Raw genomic sequence first — 24,539 nt, 5'->3', positions numbered from 1 at the left:
AGAAATCTAGCCTCAAAATAGGTAAACAAATAAATAAAATTTTTAGAAAGTAGAAAAATCTAAATTCATACTCCTGAATTTAAGGAGAGACAGGCACAGAGAGAGAGAGAGAGAGAGAGAGAGAGAGAGAGAGAGAGAACAAGCTCCTTTTTTCCCAATAAGCAAAAGAAAAAAGCTGGCTCTGTTTTTGTTTTTTGTTTTTTTTTTTTTTTGACTTTTAATTTTACCCCATGGTTGGAAAAACCGTATCACTGTCCTACAAGAAAACTTGTCTAACATAAGAAATAAAGTTAAGGGGTGGTGCACGCCCTTAATCCTAGCACTAGGAGGCAGAGGCAGGTGGGTCTCTCTGAGTTTGGGGCCAGCCTCATCCCTGTAGTGAGTTCCAAGCCAGCCAGATAGTGACACCCTGTCTCAAGAAAAAAAGAAAAGGAAAGGAAAGCAAGAGAGAGGGGGAGAAAGGGAGTCAGCAGCACAACTTAGAAATCCTTTTGCTCCCTCCCCTCTAAGCCATGTTTCTGGACCCAGTTCCTTGCATGTGGGAAGCAGAGGCAGGAGGATCTCCACAAAGCTGAGGTCAGGTTGATTATAAAGCAAGCTGCAGGCTAGCGGGAGTACACAGCCAAACCTACCTCACATTAAATACACACACACATAGTACATGTTGATAACGCAATTCCATTCACAATTCTGTGCCCTCTACCACAGGTGCCACACGAGTCGGCCACAAGAGACATCAGAGTCTTGCCTCACAGTTCATAGTCAATTCTGAAATGGACACATCAGACTATAATAGTCTATATTCCCCTTAAGGGTTAAGGCGATTTCATTTTTTTTTTCCCTTCCCAAGCTTCTCCTTTAGACTCTCCTCCTTGGTTCATTACTACGTAGCCTCCAGAGTTAAAGTGAATCAAAGTTCATGCTGTCATCTTCTTTTGATAAAGATCAGGCGCCCACACAAGGCTGTATTATATCAGATGAAAATCTATCTGAAAAGGGGCTGGTGGAAAATGAGCAAAACAGTCAATGTGATCATGGCTATTAAAGGAAATATCAGGCTACGTCATCAGAAATTATGAAGAAGCAACTGCAGACACCTTGAAGGCCTGCCCGGTCAGCACCAAGGCTTACCCAGCATGGTACCGTTCATAACTTCCGCCTCCAGATTTTTGATCTATGCTTCAATAACTGAACTCAACCATGTCCGTCTCATTGAAAAGCTGGAATTGACTTTCTACTTTTTGGGGTAAAATCTACTTCCTTTTCTTTTAAGAAGTATATTAGAGGTGATTTTTTTTAAGTCATAAGCAACTCACACACAAAACAATGAGAATTCATTTTATTTAAAAAAAAAAATTACATGGGGAAGGGCCTAGGCCTGGCCCAGGATGTTGTGGTAGACTTTGGGGAGCCCCTTCTGAGGGCCTTTCTCTGCCTGGGGAGTGGAGGGGGGATGGCTAGGGGCAGGTAGGATGTTGGGGGGGAGGGAGGGAGAGGGAGAAGGGATTGACATCTGAAACAAACTTGTTCCTAATTTGAACTAATAAAATAAAATTTAAATTAAAAAAAAAAACCTATTTACAGAGCAGGAGAGATGGCTCAGTGGTTAAGAACACTCAGTGCTCTTCTGAAGATCCTGAGTTCAATTCCCAACACCCACAGGGCAGCTCACAACTGTCTGATGACCTCTTCTGGTGCACAGATGTTCATGCAGACAAAGTACCCATATACATAAATACATAAAAAAATAAAAAAAAAACCTCCACTTACAGCCGTTAAAAAAGAAATAGTGCCCATATAGACTGAGGAGAACTAAGGCAAAGTGAGGGAGACAGTCCACACACTTGCAACCGTGCCGGAGAGGCAGGCACAGCCAGGTCTCTCAGCATTGCTAGCCAGTGGAAGACTCTACCTCACAAAACAAGCTGGACAGAGCCTAAGAACAACACCCAAGGCTACCTTGGCCTCCATGCACATTGCTTTACACACACCCATGTGCACCCATACGCGCACGGGCACAGAAACACACAACAATCCCCACAGTATCACCTGCTCCTTAATAGATAAGTGCACAAGCTTAGAGAAGAGAGTGCCTCCTGTTAGCGGTAGGTCCCCAACCAGCCCAGTCTTATTCTGGATCTAAGGAGTAGTCTCAGAGCTGGGCAGACGCTAAGGATGCTGGGACTTGCCCAGAGTCTCTCAAAACTTTGCAATCTCGGAGTCTCATCGACAAGAGGCCTCGTGGATGCCTTTGCTACAAGGTCACATTTGGCTAATTCCTTCCAGTAAAATCCTGTAGAGACCTAGAGCTGAGCCAAACAGAACAGGAAAGGAAACACCTAGAAGTGGCCAACTGTTTTATAACCCAGACTAGTAGAAGCGGACGACACCTGCAAGGTGACATAGTCAGCGGTCTAATCTGACACAGCAAAATGAAGGCCTGAGAAGTAAATGATTCATCCAAGGCCAGAGAGAGGCAACGGGATAAGCCTCTGTGAGAACCCACACTTCTGCCGATACAAGACTCTGCTGCGGACCAGAAGCTGCCACACATCTCCCAGGGCTAAGATAACTCTTTAGTCCTATTGCTCCTCTCACCTGACGCCTCCTTCAGACACCAGGAGGAGCCTGCTCATCTCAAATCTGGTTTCACACAGACAGGGAAAGAGTTAACGAAACCAAAAGCAAAAGCACCAACCTGGGACAAACATAGTGAGGTATTCAAACCACTGCCTGATTGTTGAGTCACCAAATAAATACACCATTTTTCTCTGTAAGCATTCTGTAATGTTATCAGGGTCATTAAAATGGCGCATCTTAAACCTCCTGGGTCTCCACTGGTCTTTGTAGAAATATCCAGAAGGAAAAGTTCCTGAACCTTGAGAAATATCCAGGTTGTTAGTTTCTGCAAAGAAAAGGGGAAAATCTATTATAAGATTCTGAATTTCAACTCCAAAAACAGAGTAAAAAAAAAAAAAAAAAAAAAAAAACCCTATACCCACATATTTGCTGGCCCGAGTGGTTACAGGCAGTACTTCCTGTTGTCATAGCTTGAAGAAATCCCAGGCTTTCCCCCTTACTAAAATGGGAAGAGGAGAAGTGGGTGTGTGGGTATGGGGTACTGGAGGGCACAGGGGGAAAAGGGCACTTTAGGCATTCCCTTTGTGTGTGTGTGTGTGTGTGTGTGTGTGTGTGTGTGTGTGTGTGTTCATCAACATTCAAAATAAAGGAAGTCAAACCCAAGGAAAAGTATCTGCCCAGTGTTATTGCAGAATGAGAGGATCCTTTTTTATCCCCATGCCTGAAAGCAAATGATAGCTTAATCTCACAATAAGTTTTATATGTGATTATATATACACCTATATATTAATATAGCAATATGAATACAATGTCTCCCGGTCCATTAAAGGTTCTAATTCATGTGTTCTAAATTCAAATTTTCATTCAGAAAACCACCATTGTCAACTTCAGAGAAGAAGTTTCAATGCCATGTGATGGAGCATTCTCCCGAATGGTTCAGGTCTTTAGGATCATAGGAAGCACTGAAAAGCATCAGCAATGTGTACTCACCATTGCAGCCTAGCTACACATGGCACTGAGAGAGTCAACATCTCTCCGCCCTAACACCTCCTAGCTAGTACCATGTGGAAGCAACACACGCCAAGGCTTCGAAACACACGGTACTAGCTAGGATCCCTTGTAAGTTAACTCTGTTCCGTGCTCTGGGTGGGGAAATGAAACACGTCATTTCATGTAAGCTCACACAGTCTCTTTAAAGTTCCCATTAGTATTCCTGCTGTTTAGAGCGAGCAAGTGGAGCAAGAGCCAGGACCTGACACAGACACTGTCTGAACCTAAAGCATGCGGATGAGAAACACAGCCCAGCTTCTCAATTACCACGCCAGGTCACCAGAAGAAAATGGGAGCTCCGAGGTGCAAGCCATTTCTTTCATCTTTTCCCTGAGGATATAAACTTTCTCCTTCCTTAATAACTGAAATCTGTAATCTCCAAATAACACCAATCATTTTATGCCACTTCCTTATACACCTCAGGGTTTAGCAACAATCCCAGTTCAATCATTTCTGTCACCATTAAGCCACAACTGGAATGTAAATGCTGTGTGACCTAGAAATGTAAGTCAGCCTCCTATTTGTGACTGTTTTCAGGTTATTTAACTCCCTAACACTGTCTCAATCCAAATTATTTTGTATTTCCAATTCTCTCCTTAAAAATGCGTATTTTAGCTGGGCGTTGGTAGTGCATGCCTTTAATCCCAGCACTAGGGAGGCAGAAGTAGGTGGATCTCTATGAGTCGAGGCCAGCCTGGTCTACAGGGCGAGTGCAAAGCTACACAGAGAAACCCTGTCTCAAAAAACAAAAATAAATAAATAAATAGAAATGCATATTTTCTAGCTTGCTAGATTATGTAAAGAATACAGGAAAATATAATACATTCTAATATTTATCTCCAAAAATAGGTGAAAAGTGTTCCCATAAATATAACTATGCCCACATATTCACTGGTCTGCTAGCTTATGGATGGATGACATTCCCTGTTACCACATAACAAAGAAATATCAGGATTTCCCCTCCTTAGGCGTCTGCTAATTCTCCATTGGTTCAGAGACTAAGTAGAAAAGTAACTGGTATTTTGCAAAAGTTTTAGTTTGGCCAACATGAATACCAAAGAAAAGTGTAGAAGGCAAAGAACGAACATTTAAATGACTTATTCAAGAGTAATTTCCTTAGCCAGATATAGCAGAATATAATTGGAGTTACAGCTACACAACTCAGGAAGCTGAGGATCGCTTGAGCTCAGGAGTTCAAGACCAACTTAGGCACATAGCAAGAAACCATCACAAAACAAGACCAAAAATCCCAGTGGACAAAACCTCAGCTTGCTATCCAATGTTGCTTCACTTCCGGCTTCCCAAAAACTCCCTCATTGTTTTATTATTATTACAGTGTGTGTGTGTGTGTGTGTGTGTGTGTGTGTGTGTGTGTGTGTGTGTGTGTAGCACCACAATACGCATATGAAGTCAGAGGACAAGTCAGAGGAGTCAGTTCTCTCCTTCTGCTATGCGGGTGCCAGAGATCAAACTCAAATTATCAGGTGCGGCAGTCGGGGCTTTACCAGCTGAGCTGCCTCGCCTGTCCTCCTTGATTTAAGGTATCAAAGCTGCACAGCCAGAGAGCTACAAAGAACACACCTGGGGCACAAAGAAAACATTTACTGGGATGAAAATTAAAAGTGATTTTGAAGTTACAGTTTTATCCCTGGTAATTTGGCAGATTCAGTTATTTTGTGTCAAATACGTGTTAAAAAGAAAAATATATATCACACAGGAAGCAATTACTATTTCCATGAGAATGTTAATTATATTTACTACCAGAGTTTAGCCAAGCAAAGCAAATCAATTACTGAACCTGACGTTCATTCTTTAAACGCAGCGTGCCGTTTAAGAGTGGAGCGTGCATGCCTATATTGCCCCCTTATGGTCAATTTGTGCAACAGTATTTTCTGACTGATTTCAAATAATTCGAAGTTGCTTAAAAAGTGTTTCTTGGAACTTTGGGGGCCTTCAGTAGTTCATTGAGATGTGAAAGTCTCTTAAAATGATAAAATAACTCCAATCTACTATTTCTTCACAATAAAAATAAGACAAATAAAAATTTGATGTCACTAAATTGTTATCCCGAATGTTAGTAAAGGGAAAAATTTACCAAGACAGATGTTTATGCAAAATATAAATATGTATTTGGCTTATTCAAAAATAAAACTTTTGAGAATCCTTTTGTAAAAGCAGAAGGCACATTTCTGATTACTTGCAAGTACTGTCCTGCCTTCTCTAAATATCTTAGCTTCTCTTCAAGCACTAAATCTGATGTTTTTTTCTCCAAAGGGTGCTATCCCATGTGTAGCAAGAATTTTCCCCATAGGGGAGACTAATCAATATCTATGTCCCACCCACAACAGTGCCCCAGACAAACCAGGTTCAGTTCTACCTAAGTTCACCCTGGGAAACCAAAGAGTTTACTAGGCTCTCTTACAGAGCATGGATGAGGGCTTACTCAGGAGTGTTGGTGACTTCCCAGTGGCAACAAAGTGAGTCCCTTTCTCATAGTCTTCCCCAGCCTACATACTCTAGCCCCACCCAAGACCACCTGCAGTAAAGGCAAATGGCTGAGGGAACTAGCTGGTGACAGACCACTTCTGTGAGGGAATGCCAACAGTCAACAAGCCCAGCTAAGGTGATCTTTTGCAAGCAAGACAGGGCTGCTCTTATGGTGGTGACAGTGACTCTGCTGGGGGGCAGGGATGGCACTGTATAACTCCACATCATTATCCATTAACCTAATGAGGGCTCTCTGAACCAAAAACCAACAAAACGAGAGAGAAAGGGCCAAAGCATTTTCTTCAACTGTCTACAAACAACAGGATGAAAAGAACACCATGAGAATTGAGGGCATACGTTTGGGAACCATCTCAGCAAGATAAGCAAGGTCCCCAGTAAGGTATGAGTTCAAATTTCCAACGAGGGGGGCTGAGTTGTGAATGTGTAGTGATCGCAGTACAGATTCTAATGAAAATTCATCAGTAATTCTGACCCTGGGAAAGTGTGTCTGCCACCAGACACTTGCATCAGATAAGCAGGTGAACTCCATCAAAAAACTTTCTTGCTTTTGACTGAAATTATAGCATCCTGTGGTGGTAATATGGCGGTCTTAGGCAATACACTACACTCTAAATATACATCTTTGGGGAAAATGAATTAACTTACATATAAACAGTAAAACGTGTAGGGAGAAAAAAAGCTTCAAAATATAGAAGCATAGAAAAATAAGAAAAAGGTAAAGATTATGAATTCATTCAAATAAATCTATAAGTCTTCCTTGACAATGTTATTCAGAGCCTGGTAAAAAGTGCTTGTGTGTCATTATTTTCCTGTGGGCGGGAGAGAGAGAGAGAGAGAGAGAGAGAGAGAGAGAGAGAAGATTCTGAACTCTTAAGGCTGGGGTGGAGATGATACAGAATGAGCCTAGACATCTTACGGAGTCAGGAAGTTATGAAGTGCTCAACAACTAGGCGAGCATAGATCAAAGCGCAGGAGAGCAGTGGCACCCCCTCCCAATGCCATCACCGGAGAGGCTGAGGCAGGCAGATCCCATATCTGAGGCCAGCATGGGTCCACAGATTCCAAACTGAAAATGTTCTCAATTTGTCAAATTTGGAACAATTTTGGCACACAAAAATAGTGATTGGGTTAAGCTGAGTTTTATCTCAGAAACAAAATAGCTGGGCGTGGTGGTGCATACCTTTAGTCTCAGCACTCTCTGTGATTTCGAGGCCAGCCTGTTCTACATACAGAGTTCCAGAACAGCCAGAGCTACATAATGAAACCCTATCTCAAAAAAAAAAAAAACTAAATAAGGCTAATTAAAATAAAAGAAACAAAATAATGGCAAGTCTATAGTGAGGTAGACATGAAAAAGGACAACCGTTCTTCACACTTGCGTTCCAATTAATAAACCCCGAAAGGAGGGGCTGGAGAGATGGCTCAGAGGTTAAAACCACGGTGTGCTCTCCCAGAGGTCCTGAGTTCAAGTCCCAGAAACCATATGGTGGCTCACAGCCATCTGTAATAATATCTGATGCCCTCTTCTGGTATACAAGCAAGTATGCAGACAGAACACTATACACATAATAAATAAATCTTTTTTAAAAAAAAATTAAAGGAATGTCACAGAAATCATTGCTTCGGTTGAATCCAAAAGAAGCTGCAGTTAGTGGGTGAAAGTTTAAATAGAAACATAATGTTTGAGTAGAAGGAAAACCAGAGAGCCTGATTAGGGTCATCACGTGCTATCTCAGGTCAATGTGGACTTCTGGGAAGTTCTCTCTATCTCAGTCCTTTGGATATGCAAAGAACATTTTCCCTAATGATGTCCCTGCTATAATGTGACTTCCCCCACTCAAAGCCAGAGTATTCAGTGCCAAGTAACTGGACTGCTTTCTTCCATTTAAAAACAAAAAACTTCGTAAGTAAATTAAATCTATCTCCTCTCTACTCAAAATAGTGCATCACAAGCCCATATCATTCCTGGCTGATCTGGGTCCTGTCGGCAAAGATAAACTGTAAAACCTCTGCTTCAGAATAATGCGAACAGAGGGACCCGCAATGTGACCATTAGTCCCTCAGTACCGAAGCTGAGCTTCCTCCCACTGGCTCCTGGTGGCTTCCTGTGTGTTCTGTCCATCCTTGATATAGACTCTTCCACTATTACAAATTTGAAGAATGAAAAACCCCTCCTATTAACTACTCTACAGGACACCTGGTAATGGTGTAGGACACCTGACAAGCATGGCAGAGTGGAAGGGAAGAAGGGTGGATTCATTCGCGGAGTAAGGATTTCGCTTGAAGCGAAGTGTTATTGAGGAACACCACATCTCCGAGCACCTTGGTGGAGGCTCAAAGGAAATTCTGATTGTTGAAGGTAAGCATTTTCGCTAACGATACTCTGCACACCCATCCCTACAATGAGCAAGTCATCTGGTTCAATATCAATCAAATATAGGTCTTTGTCAGAAGACTGAGACTTCCACCTAACTGTGGAAGCCAGAGCCTGTATATCTGGTCTGCAAATATTTTATGTGTATCATTATAACTTTTCACGGATTCTGAACCAAATACCAATGTTTTAAAATATGTAACTATCACACTTTAAAACTCAGGTTAATTGGGGAAAACAAACAAACAAGCAACCTCAAGATTTCTGGGTGGGTACAGTGTAGAAAATCGAGATCTCTGGGTACCAAGGATTTGGTTATGCAGGAAAACAGGCGCACACTGCCCCCTTGAGGTGGTCTTGGCTCCTTGATTCATTCTGCACAGCTTGCATAGGCACACATCTATAACAGCCAACCTTCTGGGTGCATGGGAATTAAAAACCTACTACCTGTGGCAAAAGAGATGGCAATATATGTGCTGTGTGGGAGGCAAATTTCTCAATAACCACAAAGCTCTTTCTCCTATGTAAGTCTCCTTTCTCTCTACGTCTGCTACAGCTAAGGTATCACTCTCACTCCTCTGAGGTTCACTCTTTTATGGTTTTGGTGCTTTGACACAGAATCTCATTCTGTAGCTAAGGCTATCCTGGAACTTTCTATGTAGTTCAAGTTAGCCTGGAACTCAATGCAGTACCCCAGCCTCAGTCTCCCAAAGATGACAGATGTAAGTTGTTACTCTCGTTTTACTATTCATTTTTAATCCTTACACCAGTAGATCAGAATTGCATCCACTCATCAGTTTGTATGTGCTGGTGTGCATCAGTGTCAACCACAGACGGAGCCCAGGGCCTAGAGCATGCTAAAAATGGTAAAATATTGTTTTTTCTACCGAGTCACAAGTCCATCCTCTACTCAATTGGCTAACTCTTTTTCTGTAAGAATTATTTGTTATGTATAGTGTTCTGCCTGCATGTATCCTTGACTACATTACAGATGATTGTGAGGCACCATGTGGTTGCTGGGAATTTAACTCAGGACCTCTGGAAGAACGGGCAATGCTCTTAACCCCTGAGCCATCTCTCCAGCCCTCAATTGGCTAACTCTTTCGGTAACAATTTATTTGGTCTTGATTATCTATAGTACAACACTATCAAACAGAACTTTTTACATACTGCCAAACATAACAAAGTTACTGAGTATGTGATTTTAAAAAACTGGGTTTTTAATTTTATTTCATTTTGAGTCATTTCTATCTTAATAGCCACAAAAGGCTAGAGGCTTCCATATTGGACAACACAGCTCTAGAGGCTCTTGAAGAGATACAGCGTGTCCAAATGAAGAAAAAGACAACTTTTGCATTAGCACACCTAGAAAAACCCAGAATTAAGTACACAAGATCCAGCTGATTTTTAACATGAGCCCCTAGTGTTCTCAGATGGTGCTCAGAAGTAGCCCTGACATAGGAATGGGTAAGAATGTTTTGTCTATCAATCCCCTTAACAACAAAACCACACATCTGGGCTGGAGAGATGACTCAGCAGTTAAAAGCCCAGCTGCTACTGCAGAGGACCCGGGCTGGATTCCCATCATGAACATGGCCACTCACAATCTTCTGAGACTCCAGTCCCAAGAGATCTGACACCCATGCCTGGCTCCTGTGGGTACTACATGCCTGTAGTGTACATACATACATGCAGGGGTGTAGGGAGAGACCCTGGATACCTGTACCGATGACCACACTGGTACGTAGAGGGGTAGGATAAAGAGTAAGAGAGGCACTCACTCTCTTTCAGGGTCAAGCCAGATCTTGGAGTGCATCTGGGACTGGGCTGCTCTGAGTGCTAATCTGTTTATCGGCTACACGTGTGAGTTATTTTCATCGTTATCATTTATAATATACCATCAATAACCATATCTTGTTACGGTTGTGCTCCATATCACAGGGGAAACATGCATAAAATAAAAAATTCATATTTTTTAAAAGAAAAGAAAAACATTATCAAGCTCATTTTTACCTTTTACTCTCCTGGAAATCACAGTCACCCAATCAGGTCCACTGGAGTTGATCGGCATTTTGATATTGACACCACTTTAGAAGGAATTTAAAAAAAAAAAAAAAGCACAAGCTTAGATTAAGATTCAGGGACATTTGTTTGAAGTTGTGTATCTTTATCTGTAAGTGGGAAAAATGCATATGCTTTCACGGAGTCTTATAGTGAAGCAGAAAAATTAACCAACACAGTTAATGGTTAATAAACTAGGGCTCCTGAGAGAAGGTAATACACCCTAAAGATAAATTTACTAGATCCTCAGTATGTTTTCACTGTTCTCTCTCTCTCTCTCTCTCTCTCTCTCTCTCTCTCTCTCTCTCTCTCTCTCTGTGTGTGTGTGTGTGTGTGTGTGTGTATGTGTGTCTTTCTCTCTCTCTCTCTCTCTTCACACACACACATACACACACACACTCACACACACACACACACAGAGAGAGAGAGAGAGAGAGAGAGAGAGAGAGAGAGAGACTATACATACTGCTTAGCCAGTCTTAGGAAAGCAAATGTGGCTAACTCAAGGTTGAATATTCCTTTTGGAATCAGAGAATTCTACTTTGTTACTACATGGTTCTGATGCTACAAGTCTATGCTGAACTAAGTCTCGTGCTAGATTTCTTAGGCATGCCCAGGTCTGAGAGGCCATCCCCGTGAAGATAGCCTGCCTCCAAACAGGACTCAAATAGTACTTTGTTCACCAGTTCAAACTACGAGGTGTCTGCTCCCCTTTCTACAACACATATTCCTCAAGGATATGGCTGGGGCTTCCCTCGCCTTTGTATCTTTAGCACTTAGCACAGGCCATGGACCAGATCTATTCTCAGTAAATTCTTTTGAAAAACTGAAGGAGAATGAAAGCCAGCAGCAAGGGATGGGAATCAAGTACAGATATTCCAGAGTAGAGTCCCTGTCAGGACTCTTATACTCATATAAAAACAAGCTTTAAAGGCGTAGGCTGCTTGGCTTCCCGTTGGGATATTTCAACTGCTCATCAATTTCAGAACAATGTGTTCATCCTACAGATGATTAGGAAGCTTCACTTGTATTCTGGGCACTACTCTAGCACTGGCTTATGTAGCAAAACTCCCAGAATCTCCTCCCTAATTGGAACCAATATTCTACAGAAAAACAAGTGATGAAGGACCTATACAGGGCTGGCTGCACTGGAGAGTAACAGAATTCCATATCTTACATAGCGACATTTGAGGATTTCCAAGAGGGCACATATAAACCACTCTCAAGAGCTTAGAGTTTATTATCCAAAAATACATAATAACTTTCACATGCTGCTTGAAGGACAGTTTTCTCCGTAATTTTCCTGCAAAAATAATTTAACCTCAATTTAGTCATGAAAACAACAAAGCAAATCTAATGTAAAAGACAGTTAACAAAAACATCAATATTGAAGTTGTCCATATCTTAAAAAGCAAAAGTGATGAAAGAACTTTCCTAGATTTAAAAGATACCAAAGTATAGAATGTGATTGTAGATTAAATTAACAAAGGACATTACTGGGGACACTCAACCATGACCTAGATACACGGATCAACAGTGCTGTATCAATGACAAATGTCCCAACTATGATAACTGTGCTATGATTACATACTGGACAAAGTCCATGCTCTTAGGAGATATAGGCTACTGGGGTCAGTGCTGTGATGACTATAGCTTACTCTTAAATGGTCCAAGTGGGAAATATACACAAACATACATATAAGGCAAACGTTGAGAAAAAGAAAGACAATATGGAACAACCAAGAATCTAAAAGAAGGTGGGTGGGTGGTGATAACATCAAAGTATTCCCCCAAATTTAATGTAGCTGCGGAGTTAGTGTTTGCTTACTTATTGTTGGTTTGGTTTGGTTTGGTTGGTTGGGTTTATGTGTCCATTTGTGAATACAGGTATACATGGTGTGAGTACATGAATGGTAGGAAGGCCAGAGAACAACCTCAGACAGGGTTTCTCATTGCTTTGGGGCTCACCAAGTAGTCCAGGCTGGCCGGCTTGTGAGCCCCAGGAGTCTGCTTGTCTTTGCTACCTCTGTGCTGGGATCACACACACACACCACCACCACACCCAGACATGAAGTGTGTTCTAGAGACCTAACCCAAATCCTCATGTCTATAAGCAATTGGTTTTCAGATTGAGCTATTGGTCCTGCCCTTTTCCTATTGTGTTCTATTCTGTTTGAGCCCAGGCTACCCTTGAACTCCCAACCCTCTTGCCCTAGCCTCCTGAGTTTCAGTTAGAGGTATGAACCACCATGCCAAAAAAAAAAAAAAAAAAGTACAAGTCATGTTAAAATAAAAGGGGAACTGCTCCGTGATAGCATCATTTTGAAATGTCTGCCCTTAGAATCTTTGAGAATTGTTCCCAAAAGAAATATTTTCTCTCTCCTAAGGGTAAAAGGCAAAGATCCTTCATTGTCCACCTATGGTTTGAAGAACCAGACGCCAAAGCTAGGCATGTGCAGTCACTCTGTCTATAATCCCAACACTTGAGAAAATGAGGAGGATCACCACAAATTTGAAGCCAGCCTGGGATACACAATGAATTCCAGACCAGCCTGAGCTACTGTGAGATCCTATCTCAAACATACAAAATGACAGCAAAGCTTCTTAAATTTTTCTAACATACACAAGGCTATGCACCAAGAACAAAGGTAAAGATGAGGACAAACTCAGTGCATTTGAGGGAGTTCAAAACAGTTTGTCCAGAGTTCAACTGTTTAAGATCAGTTATCTTTTCCTTTTGAGATAGCCTGGTGCTACCTAGAACTTCAGCAGTGTGAAGGATAACAAAATGAAAATTAATTATTAGGTTTCCATCAAATGTAAGCGACCTCAAACACTTTCCCTAACAAACATCCCAGCCAGAGAGAGCTCTACGATGATTCTACTACAACCTACAATATGCCATTAGCCAGCCGCTCCCAGGATTTGCAAGTCATGGCAGGCATAAGGCATCATTTTCTCTTTCTGTAGTAACAGGGTTTTGTGTGTGCTTTGTCTCTAATGGTGGGATTTAGTGCTAGCAACATCTTTATATGCTTTGCTATTCAAGTCCCTATTTCTTTATCCCACTATTTTCCACATGGAACTTGGTTAAATTATAGACCTTCTTCTTCTTCTTCTTCTTCTTCTTCTTCTTCTTCTTCTTCTTCTTCTTCTTCTTCTTCTTCTTCTTCATTGGGGAGCCACTAGACAGACTGACAACCCAATTCCAGAATGGAGCAACTGGATATTCTTCACATATAGGCAAAAAGGAAAATGCATAGAAATGAAATAATCTGCTCACACTCATTGAAAAATAGTAAATCTTGGGTCTGGGCGCAAGATTAAAATATGTAAATACAGTACACATATGAATTTTTTAATAAATTTAATTTCAAAATTAAAAGAAATAAAACTTGAAACTTGGCATGGTATCACACACCTGTAATTTTCATCATTTATGAGGCTGCGTCCAGAAGGTAAGTTTTCTCGCCAGTGAGATTCCGTCTTAAAAATGTATAAGTATACAGGTGGTGGTGGCACGTGCCTTTAATCTCAGCACTTGGGAGGCAGAGGCAGGCAGATCTCTGTGACTTCAATGCTATCCTGGTCTACAGAGTGAGTTTGAGAACAGCCAGGGCTACACAGAGAAACCCTGTCTCAAAAAACCAAATAAATAAATATAAGCAAACTTTTAGATTTATATGTAGGGTTTTTGGGTTTTTTTTTTTTTTTTTTTTTTTTTTTTTTTTTTTTTTTTTTTTTTGGTCTTTGGCTTTTTGTTTTGTTTTGTTTTTTATTCAACCACACAAAATACTTGACTTCTAGAGCACTGTGCAGTAAATGCATGGGGTCAGGCTCCCTCTGCTGGCCATGTAAATGAATGCATGACAGGAGTTCACAGAGATAATGACAGGACCACCAGCTGACTTCTGCAAAGCGGAAAAGCAGTTTTATTTAAGAAGCTTCTCTAACAACACGCTTCACAAAAACATTTCTTCAACCAATATGAGTGACTGTAAAACATTAAATACTAAAATTTCAGGATGTCTAACTTTACTCAACCAAAATAGTTCTCTACCAACGTCTTACAAGTAAGCATTTCTTAGGGGAAGAAGAGCCAGAAGGAGGTGGGAAGGGAGAAAGAATATCACCAAAATATGTTGTATGAAAAGAAATTTCAATCTAAGAAAGAAACTCTTATAAGGGCTGAAGAGATGACTCCATGGTTAAGAGCACTTGTCAATCTTACAGAAGACCTGGGTTTGACTCCCAGCACCCACACTGTCTGTGGTTCACAACCATCTGTGACCACAGGGGATCCAATGCCTTCTTCTGAGCTCCACAGACACCAAGCATGCACATGGTGTACATACATAAATACATGCAGGCAAAACACTCATACACACAAAAAAATAAGTCTTTTAAACTTCTTAAAATATAGGTTTATACATTCTTCTAAATGATTGTGCTTTGGGGCCAGGTATTTTTATAACTTCATTTCTTCTTTGTTTTTGTTTTTTGTTGTTTTTTTGTCACTTAGTAATTATAAACTCTTACAACATGGCTTTTGAAGGTGGGGTTTAAATCAGTCCACCAGACCCAAGATAAATAATAAATTGGTATTTATTAGGGAAGCACTTACACAAATAATAGTAAATAACTGCCACAGTCTTCCTGCTCTAGAAGATGAAGTCTCTGACCTTCCAATGCTCTCACTGCAACCCAAGAGAGCAAGCCAGCACCTCCTCTGGGGTCAGGGCTACCTACACACCTGAAACCACACCCATAGAGTGTGGCCACTGGCAAAGCAAGATGCCACTACAGACTTTAATGCATGCTTATATATAATAATTAGAAAAGGGAAAATGACATCATCATCGCAAATATTAACCACTTGTTTATGCTGGAAACATTAAACGCCATTCAGTTATTTTTTTAAATATTTAGTTAGCTATTGTCGGCCATAGTTTTCCTACATAACTTTCCCCCGTACTGTTATTTCACTTCAGAATTACATGCAATGTTGAAGAAAACACAAATTTTCATTCAGACTGATTCTATATTTTTCACCCTGCCCATTACCACCCATACTGACTGTGCTGAAAAACGATTCTGTTTCATGTTCAAAGTAGATATTTCAGCACAATACCATAATACTTTCCACAGCTGTTAACATGCAGAGTTTGCTCTGGAACGCCTTGATTCTATTCTAAGTTACCTCAGTAATACTGCCATGTCCATAGTCTTTTACTATAGATAAACATTTCTAATACTTAAAAGCTGATTTTTCTGTTTCTTCAAAATTTTAGCTCCACCCGACCCTCAAGCACCAGTGACTAGCCCTCAATACCTTTGTTCTGGGGTAGGGGGGGCAGGGAGTTGAGTACACAGTGCCATAGGGTGGAGTGGGTGCAGAGAGCTACTCTTTCAGAGTTGGTTCTTGCCTCCCGCTTTGTTGAGGTAGGGCCTCTCTTGTTTCTGCCGTGTCACATACTCCAGGCCAGTTGGTTTGCAAGCTTCTGGACAATTCTCCTATTTCTGCCTCCCACCTTGCCACAGGAGTGCTGGGATTACAGATATGTGCTATGGAGGGCTTTTTATGTGGATTCAAAGAACGGACGGAACTCATGTGTCAAGTTTTCACAACAAGCATGTGCTGAGCCATCTCCCGATATTCTTGGATTTAAAAAAAAAAAAACAAAACTGTTCTGTGAATAAGTGGTCTTGCCAATATAGCAATAAACATGGCATGTATCTCTCTAACATAAAACACAGCAGAATAAGAAAATTGAAGGGTAAAGGGTCTTTCATTTGAAGTTGAACAAGCCCTAAACCTCACTTTTAAAACACTGAACAAGCCGGGCATTGGTGGCACACGCCTTTAATCCCAGCACTCGGGAGGCAGAGGCAGGCGGATCTCTGTGAGTTCGAGACCAGCCTGGTCTACAAGAGCTAGTTCCAGGACAGTCTCCAAAGCCACAGAGAAACCCTGTCAAAAAGAAAAAAAAAAAAAAAAAAAAAAAAAAAAAAAAACACTGAACAAAAGTGCAGATTTCTATTTCTTATGCAACACCTCTTCTGAACAGGGCCAGGTTCGGACAGATAGGAAACGCATACTTACAAGAGTCTCCCAAATGTGGCAAAGACAATGGGGCAGAAAACACACACACACACACACACACACACACACACACACACACACACACACACACACACACGGCAGACCTCTTTACCCCCTCACACACACTCCCACCACCACCCAAGAATCGGGACCGCATACCTCTGAAAGAAAGCACTGTCGGCAGCAGTGAGAAGACCCTTCGTGTAGCCGCCCTTGAAGTGGTTGATTCTGCTGCTGCAGGGCAGCTTCTTTGGTTTGAAGCAGAACCAGGGCTCCCCGGTGTAGAGGTCTGTAAAGTTGCACAGGGGAAGACTTCCCGGGAGACACACGTTGCACTTCATTGTTTCCGAAATCCTTCCGGAGCGGAAGAGACTCTTGAAATAGACCCTGTCTGGTTTGGCTTCCTGCAGGTACTGAAGAACTCTAATCCCTTCGCTGGGGTGAACCAGAGATATGGACACTCTAACTCTGCCAGGCCAGAGCAGGGTAAAAAACACTTTGTAAAAGCCATTCTGGTAGTCTACCACTCTGCCCACAGCCCCCGCCTGCAGTTTTGGCGAGTGAATTCGGGCCTGCAGGTAGTCTCCGCCATACTTCTTGGGCTTGCCTTGGAAATCGTGCACGTGAACCAACACCTCCAGCTGGCTCCCCACCTTGAAGAGGGCTGCAGAATTCAAGATGACAAAGTAGCTGGAGGCAGGGTCGGTGCTCTTCACAAAAGGGACCAGGTCCGCATCGGGCACCTGCCACTTTGAGGCGGCAAGCAATGCATCCTCTTCTAAGCGCTCCTGACTGGACAGGGTCTGGTGTTCATAACCACAGTACGGATTCCGGATGAGGCCTGTGGCCTGCGAGGAAACAAACTGTCCACTGCTGTCGATGAATGTCCCTGAGAGAGTCTCATGGTCCAAGTACTAAAGAGAAATGACAGAAACCACGCTTCTCTGAATGTTAAGCAAACAAATCTCTACTTCGCTTTACATTTGTATAAAATGTAACTGTTTCAAAAACCACAGCCAGCAAGTTTCACAGTTGTTGTAACAGAGTAAGATTAATGGAAAATTCATAGAGAGGTCTCTCATAGGGAAGGCTTCACATATCTTACCTGTAGGAGCTGTATGTGGGTTCTCACTGTGAATTATCAGAGAAAAATTTCCTTGAGCAGCTAGCCATGGAATGGGGAAAGAAACCATCTTGTACAAAATAATATCGATTAGAATTAACCAAGTGTGGTGGCTTAGATGAAAATGGCCTCTATAAGCTCACAGGGAGTGGCACTATTAGGAGGCATGGCCTTGTTGGAGTGGAAGTGGAATTTGAGGTCTCAGATGTTCAAGCCAGGCCCAGTGTCACTCTCTCTTTCTGCTGCCTGAGGATATTGACGTAGAACTCTCAGCTCCTCCAGCACCATTTTGTCTATATACTACTGTGTTTTCTGCCATGATGATAATGGACTAAACCTCTGAACCTGTAAGCAGGCCCCAACTAAATGTTTTCCTTTTAGGAGCAGGAAGGTTGTGTAGGCGGAAGAATAGAGGAGAGCCAGATAAGAGATACCATCAGAGAGGGAGCCATTAAAGGTTTATAGAGAAATCAGGCACTAGAGAAATGTCCAGAGATATACAAGGATGACACCAACTAACCATCTAACCAACAGTGGGGAGGCTCCTTAAATGCCCTCCCTTGATAATGAGATTGATGACTAACTTATATGCCATCCTAGAGCCTTTATCCAGCAACTGGTGGAAGTAGAAGCAGACACCCATAGCTAAACACTGAACCCAACTGGAATACAGTTGCAGAGAAGAAGGAGTGATGAGCAAAGTGGACAAGACCAGGCTGGTGAAGCCCACAGAAACAGCTGACCTCAGACTGATCACTGGGAAACTAGCATGAAATTGATCCAGACCCCATGAATGTGGGTGTCAGTGAGGAGGCCTTGGAAATCTATGGGGCCTCTTGTAGTGGATCAGTACTTATCCCTAGCATAGGAATGGACTTTGGGAGTCCATTTCACAGAGGAATACTCCTTCAGCCTCGACACATGGGGGAGGGCCTAGGCCCTAACCCAAATGATATGACAGACTCTGAAGACCCCCCATAGAAGACCTCATTCTCCCTGTGGAGCAGAAAGGGGATGGGATAGGTAGGTGTTAGTGGGGAGCAGGGGAGGAGGGAAGGGAGAGGGAACTGGGATTGACATGTAAAATAATCTTGTTTCTCATTTAAATAAAACAATGGGGGAGAAAAAAAAGAGTTGCAGTGGTCACAGTGTCTTTTCACAGCAATAGAAACCCTAATTAAGACACAAGGTGAGAAACTACTTTTCCAAACCCTAAACCCACCTGGGAAAAGAGACACCTCCAACTCCAGCCTTTACCAAAGGTAGGGACCAACACGCACTAAGGAAGTCCACACAAGGGGGTACATGTTCACCTAAGGGCTCGAGCTAAACATGGAATAGCAGACTACCCCATACATGCTACCATTTTACTATAAGCCCAGAGAGCACCGTTTCTTTCACCAAGCTCATCATGGCTAGAATTCAGCAACAAATTGCAGACAAATTAAATTTTTAAAAATTAAAAGACAAAAACAGAATTTGAAGACAGCATTCGGAAGCAGCCACATCGGGTGCAGTAGGAACGCTAGACCTCTCAGAGCAGGAATTTAAAACAACAGTGAATGCTGCCCAGTGGCGCTGGGCTTGCCTCACACGGACAAGGCCCTCAGCTCTCTGCTTAGCACCACAAAATTCTAAAAAATATATATAAAATAAATGTTGAAATTAAGCAACTTATTCTCAGGCTAATGCCTCTGATGGCCACTCAGGGCTATCACATATGGTGGCTCCTCAGGCTGTGGGAGGCTCCAAGGACCTGCAGCAATGGGTGTGGCAGCACCTCAGCCTCTGGCCATTACTGTCTGGAGCTGCTGTAAAAACAAGATTACAAAAATGACTTGTGCTCCCTCCAGAAGCCCAGACTCTGCTTTTGCACCCAGGCAAGGCTGGGGTTAAGGACTGTAACTCCTAGAAAACAATCACACTGGTGTGATGTAGAAAAAGTTTATGAGAGCTACATATTGTGACAATCCACCATGTTAGCCTGTGGCCACTAAGCTATCAAAAGACATCATCTGGGCCACTGAGATGGCTCAGTGAGTAAAGGTACTTGCCACCAAGCCGGATGAACTGAGTTTGATCCTCAGAACCCACGTTGTGGAGGAAGAGAACCAATTCCTGCAAGTTATGCACAGTGGCCGGGGCACTCACACACACACACAAAATAAAGAAATAAACTTTTTTTTAAAAAAATTGTTCAAAGAACACTCTTCCACTGCTGGTGGGAGTGCCAACTCATACAGTCACTTTGGAAATCAGTATGGAGATTCCTCAAGGAAATGGGAATCAGTCAACTACAAGATCCAGCAATTCAACTCTTAAGCATATACCCAAAAGATGCACATTCATACAACAAAGACATCTGTTCAACCATGTTCATAGCAGAATTGTTTGTAATAGCCAGAAACTGGAAGCAACCTAGATGCCACCCAACTGAAGAATGGATAGAGAAAATGTACACAATGTAGTACTACTCAGCAGGGGGAAAAAAAAAAACAATGGAATCTTGAAATTTGCAGGCAAATGGATGGAACTAGAAAAAACCATTCTGAGCAAGGTAACCCAATCACAAGAAGACAAACATGGTATGTACTGACTCATATATGGATTTTAGACATAGAGCAAAGGATTACCAGCCTACAATCCACACTGCCAGAGAAGCTAGGAAACAAAGAGGACCCTAAGAGAAACATACTTGGTCCCCTGGAGAAGGGGAAAGAGACATGATCTCCTGAGCAAATTGGGAGCATGGGGGGCGGGGAACTAGGAAAATGAGAAGAGAAGAGGAGGGGAGAAAAGGATATGAGGGAGCAGGAAGGTTGAGTCAGGGGAAGAATAGAGGAGAGTAAGAAAAGAGATACCATAGGAGAGGGAGCCATTATAGGTTTAAAGAGAAATCTGTCACTACAGAAATGTCCAGAGATCTACAAGGATGATACCAACTAACAATCTAAGCAGCAGTGGAGAGTCTACCTTAAATGCCCTCCCCTGATAATGAGATTGATGACTAACTTATATGCCATCCTAGAGCCTTCATCCAGCAGCTGATGGAAGCAGAAGCAGACACCCACAACTAAACACTGAGCCAAACTCCTGGAATCCAGTTGCAGAAAGGGAAGAGGGATGAGCAAAGGGGTTAAGACCAGGCTGGAGAAACCCATAGAAACAGCTGACAAGGGGGAGCTCATGGACTCCAGACTGATTGCTGGGAAACCATGGGACTGATCCAAACCCAGTGAACATGGGTGTCAGTGAGGAGGCCTTGGCAAACTATAGGGCCTCTGGCAGCAGATAAGTATTTATGCCTAGCATACAAATGGACTTTGGGAGCCCATTCCACATACAGGGATACTCTCTCAGCCTACACACACGGGGGAGGGCCTAGGCCCTATCCCAAATGATATGACAGACTCTGAAGATTCCCCCATGGAAGGCCTCACTCTCCCTGGGGAGCAGAAAGAGTATGGGATAAGGTGGGAGGTCAGCGAGGGAGAACGGGGAATGACATGTAAAACAAGCTTGTTTCTAATTTGAATAAAAATGGAAGAGAAAAAATTGTTCAAAGAAGACAACTTGACTAAAAGGTGGTTTATGAAATCATTGCTGAAAAAGAAAGGAGTTAGATGGCAAGCAGGAAGCTAAAGACCATACTGAGAGTGCAATGAGCTCTTTGTCCCCTAACACCAAAAACACAGGTTCAAATGCTGATCATGCAGATCATGCTCTGAGTCACACTGGAAAAGGATAAGCCACTACCACTGGCTTGGGAGCAAAACCCTATCCCAATAGCAGGAGAAGAACAGTGCCCCTTCCCAGGCCTATTTGCATGCTGCACGGCATTTCACAAAATGGCTTTCTATGCTGAAAACATGAGATGTGATACGGCCATCCAGGGGCACCGACACCTGAAACTTGTTCCTATGTGAGATTTTCCTGCTTTCCTTAGACTTCCTCAATATCATTTAAAGAAAATTCGGTAAGTTGATTTTCATGAGCTCCACCCAGCTTTATGGCAGAATACATCAATGCCATTACCTTTGCATGTGCAATCATGGAAGAACATTATTTGTTAATGTTATGGCATCAAGAAAGAAAATAAATGGAACAATAAGGAAGGGGCAAATAAAATGAAGGTAAGAATAAAAATATTTTTTAATAAGGAAGTATTTGTGTGTATAATGACTATAGTGGCTGGATGCTTCCAAAATGGGAAAGAAAGCTGGTAACCTTGTGTAAGTTATGAAGGTCTGAGTAAGTTACATAAGGTAAAAGATATGACGTGGAGACAATATGTATGATATAATCATTGCTAAGATCAAGATTCAATACAGTGATATCAGATCTGTCTTAAATCAGTGCAGTTATTGACCTGATCTGAGTTATCTGTCATAGAAACTTGCTTAAAGAATGCAAATCTGTCTCATCAGGTTCATTTTAAAGTGTTTGGTTTTTTGTCCAGGCTTTTCTAAGTATTATACAGTAGTTAAAATTATCACATAGATGTAACTGACCTTGGAGTGTTCAACAACCATACTTGGAGGCCTGTGCTAATGAACGAGGAATTTAAAGGGACAATATTTTGTCCTCTGCCCTCCAAGGCCAACAAGGTCCCAGGGTACTTAGGGACAGATCTCAAAATATACTGATACTATGCTAAATCACCTGTCCTCTTGTTCGGTGAGGCCTTGGAGACCTCACTAGGTGGAATTTAGTCAGTGTCTAATCTACACAGAGGAGGCTCAACACACACACATATTGCCCTCAGTACTTCCAAGTGAAGCCACCATCATGCAAGGCCTTTGATTCATTCTCAGACGATGAAACAACTGAGAAAAGGAGGGAAAGGCCCCTCTCAAGCCTGGATAACCAACCCCCTTGAGATCCAGTTCCTCCTCAATGGGCTTGACAGTAAAAAAAGAAAGTGGTTAAATTTTGGCACCTGCATTGTGGTAAACACCCCAATAAGAAAATATAACCAAAGGTTAAAAATGATTCATGTTTCTTTAGTAGTCTAAAGCATCATATTCTAGAGACATTAGACTTAAATATGAGATGTTATTTGAACAACTATTTCTCGCTAATGACTTCCTTTTTAATAAGAAAAATACTACCGTAATATAGGACAGCAATAACTTTGGCTCAATTTCAACACTGCAGCGCTTACCTGCAGCCAGGAGAGATGGGCTCACTATGGTTTCAAAATAAAAATCAAGGGAAAGGTGGGAAAGCAGTGCAGACAAGCTCCAGGAGGTAAGGCTTGCACACCCACCTCCACTCCCCATCCAACCCAAGCCCACCCCCGCCCCAGCAGCCATCTGATCTGCCCAGTGTAGGCACAATCAAGGACATCCTCATCTTCAACAACCAGAGGAAGCTGTAGCTTTCCAAGTTCTGCCAGCCCTACAGTGAAGTTATGCAACAGCAAATCATCAAGGAGACATTCCATCTGGTATCTAAACGAGATGAGATATTTGTAATTCCCCAGGAGGATTATTAATTGAAGGATCTGACAACAAACCGGTTTATAGACATTATGCTACACTATATTTTGTCTTCCATGTGGACTCCTCAGAAAGTGAACTTGACATTTTAGATCTAATCCACATATTTGTGGGAATATTAGACAAATGTTTTGAAAATGTCTGTGACCTGGATTCAATATTCCATGTAGACATTTTTCTTGCAGAACTGGTGATGGGGGAATGGGGCTGGACACCAACATGAATGAGGTTGTTAACACAAATTGACACACAACATAAAGTGAAGCAACCTGAGGCTGGCTTAGCATACACTACAGCCCATGATGGATCAACTGTACAGAATATGAATCTTAGAATGGAATATTACTCAGACATTAAAAAATGACATCATGAAATTTGCAGGCAAATGGGAAGAAATAGGAAAAAATCATCCTGAATGAGGTAACCCAGAAAGATAAATATAATATGTATTTGCTTATATGTGGACATTAGTCATTAAACAAATGATAACCAATCTACAATCCATTGGTAGACCCACAGACACTAGGAATAGAGAAAGGGTCTGGAGGGACACATGGATTTCCCTGGGAGAAATAAATCGAATAGATTTTATAGATGGACTGGGGGTGGGGGAATGGGACCAGGAGGAACAGGTAGGGAGGGGAGATGGAGTTGAAGGAGGGGAAGTGGGGTTGGGGAGGGATTTGGGGAAAGACAGCTAGAGATGAGGAGCACTTGAGGGGTTGTATGGAAATCTAGTGCAGTGGAAGCCTCCTAAAATATATGAAGGCTAACCTAATGAAGTCTCCAAATAATGGAGGAGACAGAGTCCCAACTGACCATCTCTTGTCACCAAACAAAGCTTCTAGTAACAGGACTGGGTTACATCCAATTGAGTTATTGAACAAAGGGACCCCATGGAACTCCCCCAAAACTCCAAGCTATTGGTAAGACAATAGTTTGCTCTCCACAAACTTTCCATTGCTGAAGCAACACCCACACAAAATGAACATGAGGAGGTCACATTGGTACTTACATAGAACCTTCACATCTACGTTCTAGTGTCTTTGGTATAAGAAGGTAGGCAATCTGACAGCTGCCAAAAGAGAAACATAAACACCAACCCAGAGACAAAAACCTTTGATCTACAATGCTGTTCTGCCTGCAAAATATGCTAGTGCAATGGTGGCACAAAGCTTTTGGGGAGTAACCAACCAACATCTGACTTGATGTAAGGTCCGCTCCATGAGAAGGAACCAA

The 24,539-nt window shown here is 42.1% G+C and overlaps 1 protein-coding gene across 3 annotated transcripts in view; it reads right to left on the bottom strand.

The window, feature by feature from the left end:
* Nxpe3 (neurexophilin and PC-esterase domain family member 3) overlaps positions 1 to 24,539 on the bottom strand; it is a 45,015-nt gene that overhangs the window by 2,609 nt on the left and 17,867 nt on the right. For 2 of the 3 annotated variants that reach the window (XM_027412512.2, XM_027412511.2), the window contains exons 3-5: positions 16,836 to 17,590; positions 10,526 to 10,599; positions 2,699 to 2,905 (exon numbers count right to left, since the gene is read on the bottom strand). In XM_027412512.2, the coding sequence (XP_027268313.1) occupies positions 2,699 to 2,905; positions 10,526 to 10,599; positions 16,836 to 17,590 (1,036 nt within the window). The remainder of the gene's footprint in view (positions 1 to 2,698; positions 2,906 to 10,525; positions 10,600 to 16,835; positions 17,591 to 24,539) is intronic. The other variant, XM_027412514.2, reaches the window with a different exon arrangement.

This window comes from Cricetulus griseus, chromosome 4 (assembly GCF_003668045.3).
Source record: "Cricetulus griseus strain 17A/GY chromosome 4, alternate assembly CriGri-PICRH-1.0, whole genome shotgun sequence".
Taxonomy (NCBI): domain Eukaryota; kingdom Metazoa; phylum Chordata; class Mammalia; order Rodentia; family Cricetidae; genus Cricetulus; species Cricetulus griseus.
Note: the sequence above shows the minus strand (reverse complement) of the source record. Positions and strands in the feature narration are given on the sequence as shown.